This window comes from Chamaea fasciata, unplaced genomic scaffold, assembly GCF_029207755.1.
Source record: "Chamaea fasciata isolate MVZ Bird 193981 ecotype frontalis unplaced genomic scaffold, bChaFas1.0.hap1 SCAF_3, whole genome shotgun sequence".
Lineage (NCBI taxonomy): Eukaryota > Metazoa > Chordata > Aves > Passeriformes > Sylviidae > Chamaea > Chamaea fasciata.
Genome location: NW_027094088.1, coordinates 34,072,476 through 34,097,288, shown reverse-complemented (window position 1 = coordinate 34,097,288; position 24,813 = coordinate 34,072,476). Strand labels below are relative to the sequence as shown.

The 24,813-nt window shown below is 38.4% G+C and overlaps 2 protein-coding genes across 7 annotated transcripts in view; both read right to left on the bottom strand.

The window, feature by feature from the left end:
* On the bottom strand, positions 1-15,446 carry SLC30A6 (solute carrier family 30 member 6). Of its 3 annotated transcripts, none has more exons than XM_066178557.1 (14): positions 15,370-15,446; positions 12,846-12,932; positions 12,163-12,247; positions 11,101-11,143; positions 8,999-9,064; positions 8,526-8,606; positions 7,245-7,280; positions 6,372-6,466; positions 5,597-5,645; positions 3,633-3,752; positions 3,229-3,331; positions 2,881-2,928; positions 2,245-2,313; positions 1-1,214 (listed from the first exon to the last, which is right to left on the bottom strand). In XM_066178557.1, exons 1-14 carry the CDS (start codon positions 15,370-15,372, stop codon positions 717-719), a joined length of 1,383 nt encoding a protein of 460 aa, XP_066034654.1. In that variant the 5' UTR covers positions 15,373-15,446; the 3' UTR covers positions 1-716. The 3 variants fall into 3 exon arrangements, with proteins under 3 accessions (XP_066034654.1, XP_066034655.1, XP_066034657.1); XM_066178558.1 differs by lacking the exon at positions 15,370-15,446 and adding an exon at positions 14,989-15,007; XM_066178560.1 differs by lacking the exon at positions 15,370-15,446 and adding an exon at positions 13,371-13,389.
* Positions 15,447-18,949: 3,503 nt separating this feature from the next.
* Positions 18,950-24,813, bottom strand: part of SPAST (spastin) — a 38,639-nt gene continuing 32,775 nt past the window's right edge. For all 4 annotated transcript variants that reach the window (XM_066178553.1, XM_066178555.1, XM_066178554.1 and 1 more), the window contains one exon: positions 18,950-24,614. In XM_066178553.1, coding sequence (XP_066034650.1) covers positions 24,492-24,614 — 123 coding nt within the window. In that variant the 3' untranslated portion in view covers positions 18,950-24,491. The remainder of the gene's footprint in view (positions 24,615-24,813) is intronic.

The following is a 24,813-nucleotide window of genomic DNA, read 5'->3' as shown; positions in this document are numbered from 1 at the left end:
TTCAGTTTTAAGTATTTTATTTCCCAGTATATTGCTAAATAATTCTGCAGTTAAACCAAAAAGTAAAAAATATCAGAGATGAGTATGGAATACTTACAACTAGAAAATGGTTGCTGAACCATGTGAATTTCTATAAAAGCATCAATAAAAACGTAAAAACACAGTCTCACAGAATCAATTATAACCTGAAATGCCAGATTGTCTTCACAATGGCCACAACATGAATATTGATGGATTCTTGCAATCAAAAACTAATTGTGATTTGGCCCAAACATGGCATAATACAGCAATCAAACATATCTGAAAATTGGGACTTGTATTTCTGCCATTTCTTATTCTCTGAGCTATTCAGCATCCAGTAATTCTCATTAGAAAAAAAAAAAAAGCTACCTGGTCACTATTTTATTCTCTTACGGAGTTGTGCTGTATCTCAATACATTCTTGGATAGATAAAGAAAAGTGGATAAAAAAGATGAGTAGAAATAGACACCCTATAAAAACTACTTGTAAAGTACTGTAAGTCTGCAAAATATCTGTGGCATTACACAGGCTACTGCTGATGCGAAGGAAAAAAATGCTATTTAACCACTTCATGAATATGAACAATGCACTTGTTCCCAGCCATTTAGAATGATTTGACATTCCAAATGTTTATAAAAATTGGGTAATAAAATAATTAAGTCAATACCCTTAAGTATAATAAATAATGGTGTTTATTACGGTCGGGGCTGACCACGAGCATTTGTTCCATATCTGCTTGGGACATTTGCAAAACCAGTTCTGAATCCTTGAGCTGCTCCCATTCCCGGTATTCCAAGTCCTTGGCTGAGTACACTGTTGTAGGGTGCAGATCCATGATTAAAGCCCAATCCATAGGGCTTTGTCTGAGTGTTTAAAAGGATGACTGGACTCACATTTTTGCCTGGCGTGTTAAAAGAAAATTCTGGTGGTGGACTGCTGGGCTTAGCTGGAGTGGAGGTAACAGGGTTCAAATTGTCAGCAGCTTTCAAAGATGGCATTGGAATAATGTGATGATCCGAAAGGTTCAGAATATTGTTTGCAATAGGCACAGACGATAAGGTAGGTCTGATCCAGTCATCTTTGAAAATCTGAACAGTCAAGGTAGAGACCAATGTGTACAATCTGTTAGTGACATGGGCAAGTACCATTTGCTCATTCGCATCTCTCCGAATTCGGACATGGACCGATCCAGCCTAGAAAGTGATAAAAACAAATTGGCTGTTAATGGTTACTCTAAGAAAGATTCCCCACATGCATTCAAGAGGAGGTAAATTATCCTGCAGAGAATTACACAAAGGCCTTTTGCAGAGGAAACTACTGACTAAATTAAGAACCTTATTACAGGATACATTCTGATCTTTCCTGATACGTTGCTCTCTTATGAACATATCAAGATCAGCGTTCAGGAAAAGTGAGTCTTAGAACCAAACTATACAACACAACACATCCTGGCAGGACAGGCAACAACTGGGGGAGAAAAATGGCTCAAAAGAACAAAGTGCAAGTTTAGGCATAAGTGCGAAAACAGTAAACTGAAAGCTATTTTTACATCAGAAAGAATGAACTGCTGCCTTTTTTGTTGTTTAAAGAAAGATAGCATACTGGAAGGAATCAGTGAAGAAATATTTTTAAGAGCCTTAATTTTCCAACTGTCACAAAATACCTACATCAACTTAGGAATAACCAAGCTCTGTGTGATTATTCTTTATCACAGAAATTACCCTTTCATTTCTTTCAGTTTACAGAATTATTGGTACACAACTGTAGTTATTTTGTTCCACCTTCTCCCCTAGAAATGCTGAAAACATATGATTCTACTGTCTACTGCAGACCTTTGGTGCTTGAAGGGTTATAGTTACTTCTGTCTTCCCAGACAATTTACACTAACACATCATTTTGAAAAATGTTTCTTTCTATTGTTTGTCATTTTCTTCACTCCAAAATACAAAATAAATTCTACAGTTACAAAAATGCATGCTTTAAGCCAGAACTGCAGGATACATTAATAACATTAACCAACAACAAAGCTTTAAAAAAATGTAAAGGACAGGGGAAGAGAAGTTTTGCAATAAACACAAGGACTGTGGAGTACTGACTCCATCACATTTTTTGATAGTTAATATTTAAAAAAAAAAAATCTTACTTTATGTAAATTAAAAAATTAAAGTAGTGTCTGACAACTTTGTTTTCAAAGGCTAGAAAGATAATAGAGACATAACTTACCAAAGTGCCAAAACCTAATGTCCAGAAATGTTCATTTCGAACTTCCAACACACCATCCAAAGTCGAAACCTAATTTTACACAAACACCCACAAATATAAAAATAAATCAGAAGTTTCAAATCCCCTTAGAAAAGTAGTTTTATACGTAACTGAATAACAAATAATTTTCAGTAGTGAAATAAAAGCTCCATACACAGGACAGATGATGTCTGTTAATGTCACTAATGCTTATCTAATGCACTTTTGCTACCCTTAAACATCCAGATCCATCAAAGAAGTTTTAAGGAATGTATTTCAAGCAACTCTTGCTGCCAAATTGCAGTATGTTCTCAATTTGCTATGCTGTAATTCAACAGCTGCCTGTACTCCTTCACCTCCTTCAACTCACATTTATAAACCACTTCAGTAGTAGATGAAATTAAAATCAAAACAGCCTGCACTACTTAAACAGATTTGCAGCAGATACCTAAATGACACTATTCATCTTGGAAAGCAAGGTTCGTATTTTCTACATGCAGCTAAAAAAAATACTAAAAAAAAAAGTAGCAAACTTCTTGGACTAGTCAGAAAAATTCTTCACATTCCTGAATGCTTATTAGCTGTACATACTGTGCTATGTATTATACACTGACTTACCTCTCTAAGAAGTTTATCTAACTGGCCAATCACATGAGGCGGGGTTGTCTTCAAAAAGAGGAAGAAAAGAAAATACAAGTTATAATAAAGATTAACTGGCCCTGTTCAAGTAAGAGAGCCTTTAAGTCTGGTCTACCCACACAAGAGACCAATGGCATTTTCATTAAATTCTTATGACTTGGTGATGCACATCTGCACAACTGTTAACATTCTTGTAGCACATCACAAATTCCCATGGGAACACTTCCTATTTGCAAGCTTAAAACAGATTTCAAGGTCTGTTTTTAAAATGAGGCCATTTAACAAAACCAAAACCACAAAATCTGGTTTTTTGTGAGGCTGCCTTACCTGGAGTAGTACTTTCCCACTGTAGACACTCATGGGATACATGGTACCAAATGTCATCAAAGCAATTGCTATAGCAGAGGCTGTGTCCACAGCAAAGTAATTGCTAGGGAGAAAGAGCAATTTTAAAGAAACACTGGTAATTTACATTTTTGAAAGGCAGAACAGCTTACTTATGATTCTTTTTTCATTCTTTTAAATTATACATACTCACAGAATTTTACACATACTAATCTCACTTGAACTCTCATTCATCTTGGACAACAGACAGATGCATTCAGAGAGTTGCCATGCGAATCACACAAAATGCAGCCCTAGATCAGATCATTCCTTTCATGAAACAATTTATTTTCCCCACAGACTGGATACAAGAAGAGCTACTGTTTTAAGACGACAACTACACGTACTTGATTTCAATGAGCATGTATGTAATGCAAAGAGCCAGAGCTCCAGCAATATCAATCAAGACAAAAGGGTTCATCCGTGGCAGAAAGATGCTACTCAATCCTGGGATGATTCCACAAATACTGCAACAAAACAGAAAAAGCAGTTGTCAGCCAGCTCTTCATCACTACTTTTAAATTCCCAAATTACACCCATTATTTAGCATTTGCCTTCTAACACACCTTGCTGTCATAGCATATGATGAGTACTGTAAAGGTCCCACCAATTCTGTTCAAAGGCTGCTGTCAGCAAAAATTAACCAAGTGTTTTTTTCTGGGAACACAGCTCTATGATATAGCTGCACCAGCTGTCTGCAACACAGGCACTGCATGGGTTCCATGTTGGTATTACACAGGTGTACGTAGTGAGAGGTTTACATGTCACCAGTCTTCACTCCATCTGCCACCATGGCGTGCCAAAGTGTGCTAAAGCCAAAGCTAACTAATCCATGGAGTCTGAGAGGAGGAAGAAGACCAGCTAGTTGAATAAGAGAAGGCCAAAAAAATGCATGAGAGAATGCTGGAAAAATTATTTCTTATAGCTATTTCCTGTCAATGGGAATATGAAGAGAGAAACGAGTTTCTGTACTTCCCAGTGAATGTAAGTGCATGTCATGTCCTGAAAATTTCAAGGTAAAGACAACATGAAATGTTTTGTTGCTATGGTTAAAGCCAACCTATGTTTAGACATCACGTGCTGGCCTGCTCCTGTAAGAATTTTAATCAACATAATTATATACAGGTGCAGATATTTTTTAATCAGCACTGCTTCACATAACACATCTGAAATAGCTGTATACACCCTAATTTTTTTTTCATACTGGCTTAACAGTATATAGGTTATCTCAAAACCCAGTAGCAATTATATTACTCTTGATCTGGGACCCCTTCAAGTTATCCATCGGTGTCCTTCCCCTTAAAACTGTATTTCTACACTGATAAGAGGAAAGCTGTGCTACTGTCTGTGATTAATATCCAGCTGTTTTTTTGGGGGGGGTTTTGTGGGGGGGTTGTTTTTTTGGTTTTTTTTTTGTTTGTTTTTTTTTTACAATAAAACTTGGGCAACCTAATTATTAGTCTTCCCAAAATATTTCACAGATTTTGGTCATGATGATGTAACATCTTATACCCATAAAAAAATCAATTCTTCTGTTATCAAGTAAGCATTCTCTCCTTTCCTTAACTGTAAAAAAGATCACAAGATGCAGAAACAGATGGGTTTTGAAGCACACTTAACATGTTTTACAACTTGGTTTAACATTTTTCTTTTGATGCTGACAGATAGTTGGAAGAACATGTATGGATGAAAATAAACTTCCCTGACATCTGACAAAACTATTTGCAAACAATGTTATCTTGCATTCAGATATCCAATACAAGCAAGACAGTTAACAGACAAGATGAATGAGCAACAGTGCTTACATCCCTGGAAGACACAGACTTTCCAGTTTTCCTGCTGGACAGATGAAGAGTTTCCATAGCTATGGTTCAGTGAGTAACCTGTCTCATATATCACATTTAAACTCAATCTTCTGAATCTTTGTCCAGCCCACAAAGTAAAGAAACATCATTTATTACAAAATATATCACTCAGTAATGCATGTTGTGAAATGCAGTTCAAGTCTGTACAGGATAATGTTAGTTCTCCTATTCTCATCCAAAGAGAATTACATACAATGTACTGAACACATACATTGAAAAGAATAGATACCCAGAAATATGTATTTCTGTTAGACTGATGTATCTGGGAAATATGGGAGACAACATTTGCTCCAGAGTTCATACATGAGACCTACAGTAAGTAAAGCTATTTTAAAAGCTCTAATACAAGTTTATCCCTCAATACCCCTCCAAATTGACACTATACACACAAAACCAACACTGCCTTCCGGAAGCTAATGACTTTGAAAAACAGTATAAAGCTTTACCTTCTACTAAGATCTGCAACATGTTCCTGAAGCCAACTTGTGCTGGCAGCTGCAAAAGAAAGAAGGTAATAAAGTTACCACAATTTTAAGTATCATTTTAAAGTTACTACATTTTAAAGTACACGTAAGTTCTGTTTTAAGGGAAGAGTCTAATAATTACACTGTGAATGAGTAAATATATCTCAACAGATACCCTGGCACTTGAAAAAAGCCCCAAGTCTGTCTTTTCCAGGAAGGAAGTACAACATCCATCTCTCATAATAATCTGAACTGATTAGATACAAATATAATTGCAGGTCATAACAATTATCTTTTATATAATATAGTGTATAATATTTATAACTATGCACAATTTACAACTGCACGAATGACTGCAAACCTACTTCACAATAAAAAAGGTTGAAGAGCTTTTAAAAAGAACTGTTGCATTAACTTATTTTTAACCCATTAATACATCCATAAGATGTGTTGAAAGTTCTGGTATCTGTCACATGACCTTCACTGGTTGAATTCAAAAGATTGAAAATAAAGGATACTGCAGCATTAAAATAATACTTGGTTTATCATATTAATGACCTCATACTACTCAGAGCTTATAAGAAAGTTGGAGTTGAAAATCAGATGGCAATTCTACTGCACAAAGTTACATTAACAGAGGTAATAGTAATATACAGCCACTAGGTTAAGAAAGTTAGCAGACAAGTTATACCTTGATAAAAATAGGAACATTAACATTTTTTTCTCAATTCTTGTTACAGTCTAATTTATCACATACCTTCAGAGACATAAGCAAAAGGCTTATTCTTAATGGAAAGCATTGTAAATAAGTTGAAAAAGAGAGCCACGAAAGTACCAACCAGCAGCCGTCCCCTAGGGAGAGGAAAAAAGGTGTCTTAAATTTCCTATCATCACAGAACATGTCATCAAGCTCTAACTACCAACGAGAGTATCAAAATGCTTTGCTTGGTTTCATTCACTGAGGCTGAAAACAAGTAGGATAAACTAGTGTAATACTTAATAACCAGCAGTGTATTATCCTTGTAAGGGTTAAATGAGATCACTGAACTTTGTACATTATTGTTACCACGTAATGATCATCATGTTGAGTAACAGCTCTTAACAAATTGCATATATGCACACACATGTATTTGCCCTTTGAAGATACATTGTCCCCTCAGCAGCACAGCTAAGAAGGTTTGCTTTCTATGGAATTATGCCATATACCCTCAGCCTTTTCCTAGAACTACTTCAACGTATGTCCCATTTCCCATTCCTTTGCTCCATAACACCTTCTTTTCCTCTCCCTGTGTTCTTTACAGTCTGAATCCTCTTTGCAAAACTTTCAGTTCCCTGTTGACCAGAGATCCTTCCCCCCAACATACCAGGCCTTCCATGAGGCCACAAGAAATAAAATGAACTGAACTAGGAAAAGCAGCAATACATAGTTAGATCACTGCTTGAGAGAACATGAGCGTTAAATTTCAATTGTACCTTGAGAGGAATGGTTTGCAGTATAGTTTGCACATGGTTTGAAACAAATGCACCAAGGCAGCAAAAGCAATTTGAAAGTACTTGCATAACTAATATATGCTAGATTAGAATCATAAAAGGACAGTAACACATTTTACATGTCAAAATAATCTCTTACGTGTGTATCTCAGGCTGTTCCAGAAACCGCTCCACACTACAAGAATAATTGAAAATTGGAGTTATATTCATACAGTAAAGCCTTGATACCTGAAACATGTTTTTACAGTTCCATAGCATTAGCTGCCATTTATAAACAAAAACTGATTGATAGATAGAGTACTGCAAAAAATTGCTTAAATAAACACAGCAACTTTTATAAGCAATGAAAGCATTTAACACTGAATCAAAGCAGATGTGATTTAGATTTCTCAAATATTTCCAAACTGTGCCACATATGTGCTAGCTACCATGAATGCTGCCTACACAATAAAAATATGCTTGTAAATGAACATGCAAAAAAAAATTGCTACTGGCACCACCACCAGTGTTGGTGACCACAACAAACTAAGTCTGAAATTCCTGACTCACAGCCTCACACTAAGCAAGGTCGAATAAAGTAGACATTGGATACTGTGGTGGAGATAGAGATCTTTTTTCACGCACCAGTGAGTTAACAAATGAGCTTCAGCAGTAACAGAAAAACCTGTTAAGTTTGTGGAATTTCCTAAAATTGATGTCGGAAAACTTGGAGGTTTTGACAGAGGGTGATTCATTCCAGTGCACTGTGAGTTCAATACACTGACCTTACAGTATAAAGTTGCTAAGTTGTTAATACAGCCCTTTACACAGAAAATTGAGCACTTGAATAGAAAAAGGGAAGGTACATTGCTGCAGTTTTAAATTCCCGATGTTAACAAAAGCCTCCTCATCTTTAACGACTAAAATAATGTTTCAGGCTAACCTCCTGAAATACAAACGCTTCCAAGCATAAGATGGTATGGCAAATTAATACTTGAGTGAACTTTGAGGGAGTGAAGAAGTTGATGCTTTAAACATTCAGACCCTTGATACACTATGAAGCTGCTATGACTTCAACAACTAACAGAAGTAAAAACAAAAAAGTTTTGCTCATTAATGAACTTAAGAAAGTCAAGACACATAAGGAAATGCATTTAATTAATTACATAACCTTTTAGAAAAAGTATTCTTAAAACCATTAATTCTTTCCCTAGAGAGCTTTTTAGACACATTTATCAATTCCCATCTTTACATCTAAAGCCTACATGTAGTGTAATAAATGTAAGCAAGCAGTAAGGTTTAGCAATATATTTTTTAAATCTTTAAGTTTTTTCTAAAGTCTCTTTCTACATACAGCAGTCGTAGAATGCATGTGCTTTTGGTTGATCTGGACTACATCTTCATGTGTTAAAAAATTAAAGAAAACAGTACATAACCCTACCTTTCTTTCAGTATAAAAAGAGCACCAAGCTGTGCCAGAACTGTAGATGCAAATACAGCTAGAACTTCAAACCTTTCAAACCTGAAATTTGAGAATTAAGTTTAGAAACACTGAACATTGAACAACGCATCCAACAGAATCTTATCTGTGCAAGAACCAGCAGGATACACCTACTCTTTCCAATTCATTTAATTGCAGACAGATGGGAAGAAACTGGAAGTTTTATGGAATAGGCATTATTTTCAGGGGTTTTTTAACACTCCACTCATCACAGGCACCCTAAAATTAAGCATTTCTTAATTCTTCTTCCTGTCTGTCCCTTACTCTGTAATTTACAACAAGTCTCGGCCCTCCTCATTTTTAGGCTTTTTCACATACAGAGTATTACTGATGGCTGTTCAGGGATCCAGGCAATGACAACGAGCAATGTATGAAATGCTGTATCAAACACTACACCTTGTTATTGTACTTACCCAAATGAATAGACTGGGCTGGGTTTCTTCATCATTACCCAATAGCTTATTAGACATGTTACCAAACTGAAAAAAGGGGGAGAATTAGACTGTGATAAATAACAGCAGCCTTTACAAATTGCACAATCTACAAAGACACACTTGAGCCACCAGAACTCAACAAATGAGCACAGCCACATCTTGCCCTGAACTCAACCTGCACCACTGTCACAATGATGTTCTAAATGCTCCTCATGTGCTTTCTGAACTTGCCTAGAAATGCTGTAACATGAGAAAGGCTGTTTAAATGAGAAGGAAGCTGATAAGCAAGACAGAAAAGTGAAAGAAAAACCAAAGAAATCTCTCCATTAAAATCTTCTTTTAGATATACCATGAATTACATTTAGTACTCTGGAGTAAGTCTCAGGCCACACCAAGTATTGCCTTTCTTTTTCACAGTGTAATTTCTCTATGTATAGGCCAAAACAGATTAACTTTCTTTGGCTGCATTCACCTACACAAGCTCTAATCTCTGTCATTCATTGACAGCCACAGGTCTCTCCTGCTATCTTCTGTCCAAAGTGTTCTCATACAGAACATCTAGAATTCCAATTATTTTGGAACTACCATGGTAGTAGTCAGAATGTTTCAAGTATGAGTATAGTTTCCTTTGCCTATTTTTCCTCTACTGAACAATTTTTTCTCTATTGAACTTTTTTTTCAGTTGGAATCCACATGGGTTCAGTGCCATCTGTGCTTTCATGCAGTCCTTTTGTGATTGATAACAACGTTAAATCAGACTGGATCAGGAACTCGTCCCTACAACTGATGAACAATCACATCCTCACAACTTGATTCTCAGCTGTGTAGAATAAAAGTAAGAGCACAGGAAGTAATCCCGTTCATATACAAAGCCATAAATTCATAATCTCAGGAAGACTAATATATACAACCAGGAAAATGACAAAAAGAAAGCAAGCAGAAAGTGATTTTTGCAGCAGAACTACTGAGCATTGTTCTCCCTTACAGCAAATCAAAACTCTTGAAAGAGATTGCTGAGTTAGAATAATTTTCTAGTCCAACCCCTAATTAACCTAAGACAGGAGTGCCAGGGGTGTTCTACCTTCTTCTAAAACAAAAAGAAAAAAGTTTTAGTACATTCCCATATGAACGGGAAGTACAACATCAACATTTTCCCCAATTTCCCCAAGGTGAAAAAGGCATTTTGAGTCAAGACAACAAAAATTCTGTAGATCCAAAATTCTAAGATAAATACAAGATTCATTAAAGTTATATCTTAATTCTAATGCAGTCACAGATCAATTTTTTTTTTGTGCCTATCCCAACAAGTCATTTTTGTTTCTGCATGTTTGCTGATGTTATTTTTGAATGTTTTACTGTAAGTCAGATAAGTTATAGTATGTAGTGGGCATCCATATGACTGAGAAAGTTGATCCATACCTTTTATAAGGTAGTGAGATAGCAAGGAAGATAATGTAGGCTAATATTTTAAAAAGATATACATTTTATTTCCTAATCACTGCTACCATTCTGTATCTTAGGTAAGAACTAAATGTATTTCACGTCTGTATTATCAATATTACCGGAAGTGTTTAGAACTATCACACTAAAAGTTTTTTTTAATATAATTTTGTTAGAAAACAAGAAAAATACTGAAAATATCTAATGATCTTATGTGCAGACTGCTTGGTATCCAGCTTGTGAAATATTTTTGAAATAGAATTATTATTACATGCTTCTTGTTTACTGAAGTTAAAACTGAGGGTTACTTCACAATCAGTGACTATGGCATTAGGAAAATGTTCTGAGAGAACAACCAGAAACAGCTTTGTGCTATATTGTTTTATGTTGTCACACATCTGCACAGAGAAATCCGTAACTGAACTGATGAGTTAGTTACTAGTCGTTCTCAATACAGCTATGGTGGGTTCTACAATCTGTTTACTGTGTGCAATTTTATACTCACTTAAGCTGTATTTAAACCAGTTATTGTTTCTATACAGATGACTAACTTACATGTCTTTGAACTCGTAAGTAAATTTTAAATGTATAGAAATATACAGACAAAATGAACAATAAGACAAAAAGGGAAAAAAACTCACCTGAAAAGGTCAAAGATTGTCAAATATGTGTAAGCAGTTAAAGCTGTAAAGAAAAGTAAATATTAAAACTTAATACTTGATTTTTCAATGCAAAAATCACTTGTATTCCAAGTCCCTTTTGTGCAGCTCTTCTCAATCTTCTACCTATATAAACTGCCTCGCTGTTATTCTAAAAGCACCAATATACTTTATGTCATAAGAAGGTTGATTATACAATCCTAATTCAACTAAAGCATGTAATAAAGCCCAGATACAACAGGCATCCCACTTGTGACTAAATTGTGACTAGGAATTTAAGTACTGGAAAGTCAGGAGATCTTCCAGAAACACATCACTTACCAAAGTAAGAGATCTCTTATGTGAGATTTTGCAGTGAGAAGTAGGTTGAACTGAATGTTTTACTTGTTTTGCATCTCTAACCTATCCTGAAACTGCAAGAAAACCTGTACCAAAAATTAAAAAACTAAAAAAGCATTCCATTCTCAGGGATGGGAAGCACATCAAATCCCCATACAAAAGCAGGAGGCACACAAAACTGCATTAGGTCCAGCTGATCTGGAGTCCATTTCCCCACAGCAGCCCTCACTGAGCTGTGCTCTGCAGTGGCAGCTACACAGGTTTTGGAAACACTCCACTGTTTTGGATACTGCTGGGCATTCCTCAGAGGGAAAGAAGTCTTAAGCCTTTTCCACACTACAAACATACTCATTCAACTACAAGTGAGGGTCTCTGCATATCACTGGTGCTACTTATACAAGCAACATGTTTGAGGACTCCTAACTCAAAAGTCTACTGGCTTTCAGCCTTAAAAATGAAGAAGCTACTGCAGGAAGCAAATGCTCAGCTGGAGTAAAGAACTGTGCACACTTTGAAGGACTTGCACCCATCCAAACTCGTCTGTGAAAAATGCTTCTAAGCTGACTGCGGCAGATCAAAAGGAAGCACTTTCTGAACCTGGCTGAGCAAATCCCTAACTCCATCAAGTACTGGATTTGGCTTTTTCAGGCAGCTGAAACTTCACAAGCTAAGAAACACATGGTAGTTTGTTGTAGAGCCACCTACCTATGCTGTTTGTAGAGCTGCACCACATGAGCAGGAAGCCAATACATATTAAATTTATAGCACCAAACAGTAAAATCTTCCAGGACTGTTGATGAAAATAAATATGTATTTTACACCTTCCAAAATGCACAAGACAGAAATATATCTATCTGGTCTTAAAGAACAACATTGCAATATTTGGTCATGCAAAACCAGAACTGGCTTCTCCTCCCTCCCAAAAATTCACCACTCATTTCAGAACAGCAAGCCCTTACTCTATTTTATACTTTACAGATTATTTTAAAACTCATTTATGAATGCCACCATGCTTAAAATACCTTTTTGGTCTAATAAAACCTCCACCCATCTATAATATTTGCATTGCACGTGACTTTTGAAGACCAACTTGTGCAACTTTATATTAGTGGGTTCCCTTTTTTGTGCGGAAACTTCAGTCCCAAAAATATCTGAACACATTCAGTTCACAGTTCTACTGAACCCATCAGACAGAAGAATAATTCTGGAGAACACTAATTCACAGTGACAATGCAGAGAAGCAACACAGCTTCAAAGATTTTTTTTTTAGCACAGCTAAAAAAACTCAAAGAAAAATTTCTTAATATACTTAAGCTAATAGGGTATTTTAACTTACTACAGCTAATGTATTTTTATTATAATTATGATTCCTTTTAAGCAATACTTACCCTTCTGTCTGCTGCAACCAACCTGAATTCGTGTGTTAACTTTCCAACCACTGATCTCTGTGATTTGCGGAACAAGTGTATTGTCCCCTTAAAAAAAACCAAACCAATAGTTTAATTAAAAACTTCACTTAAACCATAATTAAAATTAGCAAAAAGGGAATCTTCATTTATGAACCATTTTCACAATTACATCAAAGACTCAGGTGAATTTTTTCTTATACAGAAATATCACAAACTTTAAACTCAACAATATTTTGGTAACCATTTCACATGGTTATTATATTAGAAAATGACAAATGACTTAGAATCAAGCTTCATTTAGACATAATTCAGAACTCAGGTTTACTGGAAAAGGCACTAAAATATCATTTAAAGAGCAGGTTTTAACTTTTATTTAGATGAAACTACTACAAGACAGTCTGAAAACACAAACATTTTTCTTCATCAAAACACACTTCCCATCCAAAGGCAACGGATTTATTAAACAGGAAAATATTGTTTATAGCTCTATAAAGGAGAACTCACCACAGAAGTAAATACAATGCTGGTGATGAGGACACTAGGCCAATAGCAAAACGAGACATACCAACAATCTTGGCTCTGACTTCATCTAAAGGGGTGCTACATGACTGTCCTGCAAGTGTGACAGGGAGCAGACTACCAGAGAAATTCACCTGCCATGACACTTGTCTCCCTCTCCTCAGAGGGTCTAAGCTTCTACTTGGCTGTCCTCCCTTCTGCTCTCCCCACAAAGAAGTAAGCTTTCCACATGAAAAGCCCTTCTGATTTGCAATAGAAATTCGTGGACTTGTAATAGATGGTCTGTCATCTGCAGCAGTTTGGGGCCAGATTAAATAATGCTTGATTTTAAGCTATTGTACCTTAGCTGCCAGCAGAAGGCCAAAAGACATACTAATGGGCTCTTCACCAAAATAAATACAATTAACTTTCAGATATTTTGTCAACACAGCTGCATTTCACATTATCTGAGAAATACAAGTGTGCCATGAATTAAACTTTAAGCACTACTACAGACACCAAGTTTAGCTCATCTGGCACAAAACATTGGCACTTACTCTTTTCTTTACTAGCAAATCATCACGTGATTATTTTAATTCTCAATAAACACATGCAGGATGCCAGAACACCTCGGAAAGCTTTTCTAACAGGCAGTGGCCTGCTTATGAAAGCTGCTGTGTTACAGAATCACAAAGAATCACAGAATATCCTGAGATGGAAGGGACCCACAAGGATCATCAAAGTCCAACTCCTGGCCCTGCACAGGACACCCTGAGAGTCACCCCAGGTGCCTCAGGGCATTGTCCAAGAGCTTCCTGAACTCAGTCAGGCTCAGTGCTGTGACCACTTCGCCGGGGAATCTGATCCACGGCCCAACCACCCTCTGGGTGAAGAAACTTTTCCTAATATCCAACCCAAACCTCCCCTGACACAACTTCAGCTCATTCCCTCAGGTCCTGTCACTGTCACCACAGAGGAGAGATCAGTGCCTGCCCCTCCTCTGCCCCTCACAAGGAAGGTGTAGCTGCAGTGAGGTCTCCCCTCAGTCTCCTCCAGGTGACATCAAACACTCCTTTCATGGCTTTCCCTCCAGACCCTTTACATCCCCGTAGCCTGTGCACCCGCTGCTTTCCCACACTGTTGGCACCGTGTCCATTGCCCAGCCGCACCTCCCTGTTTACAAAGGAAGCCGTGCAGCAGAGCTCTCTGTATTCTGTGCCACAGGCGGCTTCGTCCGAACTCAGGCCACAGGCCACCGCTGGAAGCGAGCTCCAGCCCAGCACGTGTTGCACGCTGCCATTAAAGCATCCCTAGATCCTACAGTAGTGCCGAGAGAGGGCTCGGTGCCGGGCAGGGCGGCTGACCTACACCTCAGCCCCCGAGGCGCTACAAGAGCTCCAGAAGACGTGTTCCTGCAGCGAGCGGCGCCGTCTGCTCCAACAGGTGACAGCACCTGTTATTGACACCGATGTCACTTTAGCGGCGCTCAGCAAGAAAAGGGAACATTTAGCCGCCCCGATGAACACGCACACGCGGCGGTCGTTCCCAAAATAACGGGGTTTTGTCTTTGAGAAGCGAGCCGCAGAGTGACAGCCCCGACACTGGGGAACGAGGGCACTGTAACCTGTTTGTCCTGCGGCGAGTCCCAGCCCCCTGACCGTTGTGCCGATGAAGGAGAACTCCGAGGCTCAGACGCAGCCCGGCGACGTCGCTCGAGAGGCAGCTCCGGCCCAGGGGCCCCCCACGGCCCCGGCACCCCCCCAGGTCCCGGCCGCGGCCCGCTGACCGCACTCAGGGGCGGGCGGAGAGCCCCGAGGAGGAAACACGGCACGAGAAACGACGCTCCGCGCTGCCCCGGGCCCGCCATGGGCCGCGCCTGCCCGGACGCCCCGCGGCGCCGCCGGCCCGGCGAGGGAGCGGGCACTTCCAGCAGCCTCCTCGCCCCGCGTGCCACACGCGACTTTCCTTCCCCCTTCCCTCCTTGCCCGCAGCAGGGGCCACTCACCATATTACTCCCCGCAGCGGAAGAGACGGCGCCATGCGAGGCCGGAAGGGGCGGGAGAGGTTCCCGTCGCCGCGGCAACCAGCGGGCCCGGCGGGACACGTGGCGGAAGCGGCGGCCCCGTCCCGATCCCGCGGGATGTGCGGCCCAACCCGCCCTTCCCTCACTCCTCCCCGGCCGGCGGCGGGCGGAGGGGGCGCCCTGCCTTGAGACATAAAGGTCTCGTCTGCCGCCTCTGCCGGTCGTCTGGCCGCTGTCTGCGGGGGTCCAAGGAAGGGGCTCCGACGGGTGGTCACCATCACAGACTCAGTCCAGCCTGTGACCAAACACCACCATGTCAACTAGACCATAGCACTGAGTGCCACGTCCAGCCTTTCCTTTAAACTCCTCCAGGGATGGTGACACCACCACTTCCCGGGCACCACCCCCCGCCAGCCCAATATCTAACCACCCTTTCTGTGAAGAAATTCTTCCTAGTATTCAACCTAAACCTGCCATGGCACAGCTTAAGACTGTCGTAGTCCTAGACCTGTCATGGTCTGTCACGATACTCCACTACAGCAATTCCACAAGGATGGGTTCGCTTCCCAGTACGAGCATTGCTCCGTGCCCGCCGCCAGCCCTCGCCTTGCCGCGGTGCTCGGCGCTAAGGGCGCTCAGGACACAGCCTGCAAAAGGCATTTCTTTTCCCCACCAAAACCCCCAAAGGACAGCAGCTCTCCAATCTCCAGGAATTACGTTGAAAATTTAGCCACGTTGTTGTGCGCTGAGATTGTTAGAAGCGCTCCCGTTGCTCTGAATATGATAAACATTTGAAGGAAGCATCACAGTGCAGAGGAGGGATTTATCTGCACGCCGTCTAACCCCATCCCAGAACCTGCTGCTATCCAAAGCAGACTGTGAGAGAGGATTCTGCTGCTGACTACTGCTACCGAGGCTCTGGAACACCGACACGCGAGGGCTGCGAGGTGACAGCAGTGCCAAGTGTGGGGGGCCAGCAGATCGCTCCACTGTGCCCGAAGTTCCCCCATCAGAAGGAACGTGTACGGCAGCACCGCTTTGCATGGAAAGGACAACGAAAGGCAGAAGTCATCTCGGAAGTTCGGACGGCTCGTAAGAAAAACTGTGCTGCAAAGCACCTGCATGGAATTGAATGTCCCGAAAGATTTATTCACAAAACTGCTTCTTTATTATTATTTGCAAAGTAAGTGGAAAAGAGAGGAATAAAAATTGAAGTGAGGTGTTTTATTAAGACAGATTATTGTGCCTAGGAAGGAACTTGGAACAGCCTTCTATAACACTGCCTCAGTCTTTGTTCTTTAGAAGAGTCTATTCATTTCTCCAGTACCCATAGTTAAACTAGTTTAAAATGTTCTGTAGAACATACCAAAATGCTTACCTGTGGGTGAAGTGGTAGGTCTGTACATCAAATTAAACCAGGAACAAGCCAGTCTTTAACCTGCTTCACAGTTAAGTGGGCTTCACAATTAGCTTGTGTGTATTTTTCCTGTTCCTGTGCATTTGCAGAGCAGGTGATTTTATTACTGATTAAAAAAAAAAGATAAAATAAGTTTTATTTTCCAGATTTTGAGTGTATCTGGTCCTTAGAGGACACAGTATCATTCATTAAGAACAACTATCAGATTGATCAGGTAACTGTACTCTAATGTCTCAGACCTAATTCTCAGCTCTTGGCTGTAATCAGTAGGTTTTTTTACGAGTGTACGGAAGTAGTTTTGGAAACTATTTGCAGAAAATAGATTTGTGCTTTATAGAATCTGGATGACAGGCAAGAAATTCAAACTGCAGCTGCTGCCTCCATTCACATTTAATGAAGAAATCAGAACTCGGGCAAAACATTGTATAATTTGCTCCACAATGTTGTTTGGTTACTTCATTATTGACATAGTGTTGGGCTTTTTGATTTATTTGATGTCACAGGGTATTTCTTCCCAGAAGAGGCCAATAGTTAGTTGTTAGAAAGTGTACTTGCAGATGTGTCTTCACAGCAGTAAAATTCTACAATAGCACAGCTAATACTTGCATTCTGCATGTAACAAAACCAAGTCTTCAGGGATGTCTTACAACTGAGGCAAGTTTGAGGCCTTTTAGAAATTGCTAAAATGAGATTTGAAAATAACAGAAGTTACAGACTTAGAAAGAAAACATTGTTCTTACAGTATACACTTGCCAAAAAAGCCAAATTTTCAAAACTATATGGTAAAAACATAACACTTTGTTCAACAGGTTCTTTGTAGGCTGATATTCTGAAAATCGTGGGTTTTTTAAATATAGCTACAACACAGCACCTGAAGTAATCCCACAAGTATGGAGAGATGAATTTTAGTTAAATTGTATTTTTCTGCCTTCACCACTACATGTATTTTCTGTTTTATCATGATGCATAGAATAAAAAATAACTTAGAAAAAGTTGCATAACACTCTTCTCTAGATCCATATGAACCCTTGTAGGAAACAGGCTGGATTTCATAAGTTCATGACATATTTGGAAATTTACAGAAAGATGGCATGATGGGGAAAACAAAAACAAACAAAAAAACCCAACTACAACAAACAAAAACCCACCCCAAAACAAAACAAAACCCACCCACCCAAGCAAGCAGGGGAAAAAAAAGTTTTAACTTACTTTTTTTTTTTCACCGTTCTCTGGCAAACTTAGAGCACTAAAGTACAGAAATAAATAGATTTCCATCTGATATACACTAGTATCTAACACCAGGCATGCAGCCTTGTCTCCCCACCTTGGATGGAATAAGAACAATTTAATGAGTCCAAGATAAACTTCAGTCCAGGGTACGTATGCTGTCAAAAACAAATCTCTGTGGATTTCAAAATAGCAAATGGTGGGATATATTTTTTCATGCTCTTCTTTCTTCACTAATTTATCTGATTATCTTCTCTACAAGAATATTTGAATGTCTGTAACCTATACACAAAATTGCCAATAGAAATAATTTTAGTTGTTCAAAATCTACCTCCAAGCAGTAGTACTTCAGCCAAAGAGAGGTACCTTGGACAGACACCAGTGATGTCTTCCTGTCCTAAGGAATTATTCCTTGACAGAAGCAGGAATAGCTCATATGCTTCTGTCCAAAACACTGGGGTTTCTTCCTCCTTGCCGTATTGATTTTTATTTGGTTGGTTTGTTTTAGCAGTGATTTGACATGATGATGTGTGGAAGGCAGTGGTCATGGCTGTTTTTTGGGACACCTGTAATGCTGCCAGATGTATAATATTAAAATGAGTCTTTAAAAAGCAAAATGTGATTAGTTTTATCTTCAGGATGTGACAGTAATAATAGAACAAAGCCGTGGCTGTAAGCAGTCCAGATGCAGCCTCAAGACAAAGAATTACAAATGGTAAGGAAACTGGCCTAAGTAAAGAAATTACATTGTTAATTCAGAATTAACAGCAGCACTCTCCCGAAAGCAAAAGAAAAGCCATTTTGAAGCCAAGTAAATTTGCTCCAAATTTTTCAGGACTTCGCCATGACCTCCGGAATTAGTTATGTGAAACCTCCTGGTTTTCACCATGGTCTAGCAAGACTAGGATAAGCACACACTTTCAGTTTAAGCACATTTATTTAGGAAGTAGCACTTCTGTTTACATGAGTTTTAAGAACTTGAGTTATGTTCTTTAGAAACTGATTTATTTACATATTTATTGTTCCATCATCTGGTATACAACACCTGATGTTTTTAATTTTTTTTTAAAACCAGCAGCAATTTAATAGGTTTCAAGTTTAATGAAAAGGCTTTTAGTTTTGCACATTTAACCTGATAAACAGACAAGAAAACAGTAATAACAGGACAAATGAAACATTTTATTGTGAGCTAAAGCTATGTGACTGCTCGTCATGCTTTTTTTACATTGCTTATTAGTAAAATGGTGTTTAACATTTCAGAAAACATTCTTAAAAGAACAATGAAACAAAAGTGCTTCTAAACAACAAAATACAAAAATTTATCCAATACCAGACTAGAGTTGTCAAATGTATTTTATGGGGGTGGGGTATGGTGTTTTGTCTCCACCTTTGGTTTTCATCAATTGAATACAGATTTCTGAAAAATACTGATTAGCCCTTCACATGACTAAAAATTGGAATCATGTGGCAAAAACACTTTCTGTGTTTCCAGTCCTTTTGACAGGTGTGCGACTATGAGACAAAGTACTTTCTTCCCCACTTCTAATGGGAGAAAACCCTGCACAACTGAGAGGCCACACCCAGGACCATGCCTGTATTAACAACAACAAAGAACGCTGATCTTTTATCCTCAAAGCCACTTCTCTGAAGAAAGGATTTTTTAAGAAGTGTATCTTATGAAGGTAAGGAAAGTCTTACAGCAAGACCAGGTTCATCACCATAGTTTCCAGAAGTAATGTCAAGCATTTTCAAATCAGAACATCAGACTTTGAAGAATCTGTAGTGTTGAGCCAGTATATTGAATCCACCAGAGGAGTGTATACCTTGCCAATTATTGCTGAACTCAGGAGGTAGTTATTGACAAGGTAAGAATTTCCACTCTAAGACAGTTAATGATTTACACAAGAAGCAGGAAAAACAGAATACACATTTCCCTGTATTTTACAAGATGATTTTGTACTTGCAGGGAGTCACAGCTTAACTCCCTCATCCTGTGGAATTATAATTACTATAATTAAAATATATTGAAAACTATTATTAAATAAAAAATTCTAAAAGAAAATAGCTGATCAATTGGTCATCTCTTAGGATGTCTGCAGCTCATCCTAAGCACAAAAATTCACAAAGGTCAGTGAAACAACATTCTTCAGCACTAAATAGCAGCTCAAGAGAAACTAATAATAAAATTGCCTCTAATTAGCACAATGACTGAGATAACTAGTTGCATTCACTACCTGCTTGCTATGCTTCATTCCATTTTTGATATCTGGTAGAAACGCCAACAACTTAAAGCATCACGAAAGCTTGAGGCCCCCGCAGAAATGAATGAAGAACTGGTCAGGTAGAGCAGCACTGGCCACCTCCCAAAGCTGCCACATGCAGAAGCATCACTGAAGCGCTGGAGAAACTAGAGAAGCACGTCCTAGGAACAACTATGCATCATCCATGTCTTGGGTAGGAAAGCACTATGAAAATCTAGGGCACAAAGTCTCACCACAGGTGATTAAGCAAACCCTAAGGAGTATGCTGCTTTCCAGTTGCATGTGTCTCAGTTCTATCTGCGAGTATATCTGACTTCAGTATTCCCAGTACAAAGTATTTAAATTTCACAAGAGGGACCTGACAGCAGTGCCAAGCAGTGCTAAACCCCACTTGTTTAGAATAGAAAAGATACTATTTATTCTACACCAGAAGGTAAGGTTAATTGAGTTATATGTATAAAAACTGTCAGTTTAAAAACATTTGAGAGAAGGGAACAGTAAAACCAGCAATAGCCTCTAATTTAGTGCAGTGACAACATACCTTCTCAGGTTACAGATCCCATTCTTATTCATTTTAAAGCGTTATTATCACATTTTGTTACCTACGTGAAGTTGCAGGGCCATATTCAACAGAGCTGTATTAGTGACTGGCTTTGAGTCCGTAAGGTATCTCAGGGGCACAATGCCTATTTATGATACAACAAACGCTGTAAAGTCTAAGAAACTAACAGAACAGATATTTATTTGTACATAAATATCCTAGTTTAAGGCTTATCTTTACTATTCTGTGTTAGTTTTGTCTTAGCATACACAGAGAACCTGTACAGGTTTGCTGTAGTCCACAGAAAAGTCAACATTAGTAATGGGAGCATCATAACATGTAACTAATTCTCATTTTAAGGAGAAAGAGCAATCTACATACTATTTCAGTATGTTGAAAGAAAAAAAAATGTGGCTCTTGCTTAATAAAGAGCAGGAACCTGCTTAATAAAAGCAAAAAGATGTATGAAGAAGGTTGTTAGGAAAACACAAGGGTTTGAGGTTGGTTTTATTTTCTCCCTCCAGTAACTGCTACACTTGAAAGTCAGTAAAACACACTTGCAGAGAGCCAGACAAGCTGCTTAGTACTCATGTCCAAAAAGTGGGTCAAGTCGTTCATTCACTAGCAGTGGGCAGATTCACAGAAAAAAAAGGGGGAGAAAGAAAAAAAAAAAAGGAAAAAAATGGTTCAGAGAGCTAATGGAATGGTAGTCTTCATAAAGGTTAAAAGCACCCCAGCTGCTGTCCTGTTTATCCTGATTCAAGACATTATATTAGAACATAACCCGATTTCATGGAAAATATAGTTGTAAAGTTCTATGTAAGTACTATAGACTTAGAAAATAAAGGTAATTTGAGGTTGATCAGGGGGCTTTTTTTGGGGGGGGGGAAGGTTTGGTGGTGTTTTTCCGTTGTTGTGGTTGTTTTTCCCCAGATGTGCTCTTACATACAGTTAATCCAACATATAGATGGAATCAATGAGCTAAGACTTAGTACATGTAAAACAAGGAGTAAGATGCAAGATAATACCTTAAGTGGAATGCCTTAAAAGACACTATTCAGAAAATAGCTTAAGACAAGACATTTAAAGGAGACTGATGAACCAAAAAGCACCTGGCCATGGGCTAAGAATCCAGCAGCTGTGGGGAAAACTGATGTTGCAGAACAAAATTTTCTAATTTTTACTGTGTTCCAGCATTAATTTATAGGGCTGTAGTTCAGCCACTAAGCAGAAAACAAACAGGCATAATAGAAGACCAAAAAGCAGCTGTACCAGTCACACAGATTCTCCTGACCTAAACTGGTTGTACAAACTGGTGAAAGGGCTGATCCCTTTTCTTTTTATGTAGCAGCTGGTGATTCTGACTCTGTGCTACATACTGGCGCTACTTTAGGAGATGGGGACTTCAATCTCAACATTTCAAGTACCTATCCCATGCCAGTGAGTATGCATTTGAAATAAATAACCAGTAAAATCTTCAAAATTAAGTGGACAAAGCCAAGAGTTTTATAGCAATCATTTAGGAACACTCAAAACCAGAAGTGTTATCTTCAAAGTTCTCATTTGCAAAAGATCTCAAAGAATGTTTACCAAAGCTCTATCAATAAAACCAAGGCCCTTTCTTAACTGCAGCTGTTTGGCAGATGCTAACAACAGCAATATTCATACTTGACACTATGAAGAATATTACAAATGTGGATCAAGTCAGCCAGGAATCTCCAACAACAGAGATGGTCTACTGAAGGCAGAACTAAGGCAAAGCAAGACGTGAGATTTAAGAATCTGAAATCTTTTAGCATTTCTCCAGAAAAGTGAATCAGGGGAACTGAAGTCACATTTCATTTACGTAAGATGTACATTTGAGAGAGAGTCCTATCCTTAGAAGGCTAAAAGTGGTTTGGTTAGACTATTACAAAAGGCAGAGTAGTGGAACACAATCTTCTCTTATTTGATTGCTTTTAATCTTAAGATCAGTTAAAAGCATCTCTGGTTGAAAAAAAAATAAGAACCCCAAACATATTGCATATGTACATCTCAAAGGTTTGACAGAGTTTCTGCTATTTATACTCAATACCACACCGTGAGCACAGTCCTCTCAGAGTATAACTATACCTACAACTGCATCTAACAGCTAGGGTTGGGGTTTTTTTTTTTTCATATATACATATAATATATTATTTATAGTCAACTTTCAGGTAAGTAGTTCCAAAAAAATAAGTTAAATGAAAAATTATAAACAATTTTTCTGTTAAGACCAAAAGCAAATGACATTTACAACTTATTTTCATTAAAACAACAGTAAACAATATGCATTTTTGCAGTATCACTAAGTTGGGAGAAGTGTGAAAAAAATCCCAAACCAACAAAAGCATACAAAAAAAAGCCCCCAAAACCAAAAAAACACCCCAAAAACACAACCCAACAACCCACAAACCTGCTTTAACAAGGAACTAGTGTTCTTCCTGGCAAACATCTGTGTTTAATCTGTGTAGAATTTGTAAACAAGATGTTGGGCCTTCAGAAGTAAAGGCAAAAATGCTTTCCTTTATTATGGTATTTAAAGGCTATCATGTACGAGGTTTTTTTTAATAGCTTGTCATTTATATAATAAAAAAAAGTATTTGTACAAAGATGCACTTTCTTTTTAAAAAAGCAGATCAGTTGAGTGTTTCATACTTTAATATATAAACCAAAACATATGAAAGCTATAAAAACATTAATGTGTGCCATGTATTAAACATGTAGCCTTGTATTTTAATGCTTACATGTGGAGATTAAAAAAATTATCACAATGGAAATTTTACTTTCAATTATCAGACTAAAATACAGAGTAGAAACACATCATTTCTGAAACTCAACAATTAGCATCACTTACTCTCTCAAACATCAGCTGGGCTTCAAGTTGTACACTGTAAGCATAAGCTAACATTCTACCAATGAAAGCGTTACAAAATGCATTAAGAGAAAATACTGCCAGTAAGTGAATATCTCAGTCTGTTTTTTTATTTAGTAGTTTTTCTTTTAAAAGGCAGTTTGAATTGGTTTTGTAAGTTGGGGGTTTTTTTGCTGTTCTACTATCAAAGGTCTTCTTTAAACCAGTCCTGCGAACAATTCAGTCACATTACAACAAAACAAAAAGACAAATAATAACAGACCAGCTATATCAAACATTTTAATTATCGTAATTCCCCAATGCTGTTCTTCCACTCTGCACAGGGAAATTGTTTTATTTGGCACATTAAGGATAAAAAAGTCAAAAAAATTAACTGAAGTTTACAAACCTCCAATTGAACATCATTGTTCCAAGTTCATTGTTCATCAATGTCATGGCAAAATTAAAAACAAAAAAACCACACACACAACATAGGGAAAGGTCCTCCAATGATCAATATCATCAGAGCCTTGTAGCAGAAACAATATACATATATTAATGTTCAAACCAGAATTGGATTGCTAGGAACCTTATCTCAAGTCCTGTTGTGCTCTTACTTACAGTGTGTCAATCCTCACTAAATGGCAAGGAGGCTTGGATGAACACATTTCACATTGTATAATTTTCTCTTAATCTCAAGTTTTTATGCAGATACTTAGATATCTGTAAAGTCCTGTAAACTCTGGCTGCTCTCCAGGCAGCAGTGTGTTCACTTCAAGTAGTGTCTCACACTGTGGTATCTCCAAAGTCCTTGTTCCAGCGAATGTACGCTTCCAGGGTCTGCGGGCTCAAACTGCGCTTTATCTTCTTCAAAGATTCTGTGAAATCCGACAGTTTGATATTTCTCATCTGAACAGAAAAGAAAAGGCATCAGGGTCACAACTGGTTTATGTACTTTGGTTTATTCAAGAAGTACTTGAGTATTCACATTAAACAAAACACATTCTACGAGTGCTGCATCTTGATGTAAGAACAAAATCTTTTTACAGCGAGAACAGTCATTTACTGCAACAAGCCCCCAAGAATGTGGTAGAGTCTCCCTTGCTGG

Bases quoted from the DNA above. Each gene is read 5' to 3' on its own strand.
- SLC30A6 (XM_066178557.1), bottom strand. The intron at 9,065-11,100 runs GTGAGTTTTTTT...CCCTTTTTTCAG, and splicing joins ACAATCTTTGACCTTTTCAG to TTTGGTAACATGTCTAATAA. The intron at 2,314-2,880 runs GTAAGTCAGTGT...GTGTAAAATTAG, and splicing joins TAGATAAACTTCTTAGAGAG to GTTTCGACTTTGGATGGTGT.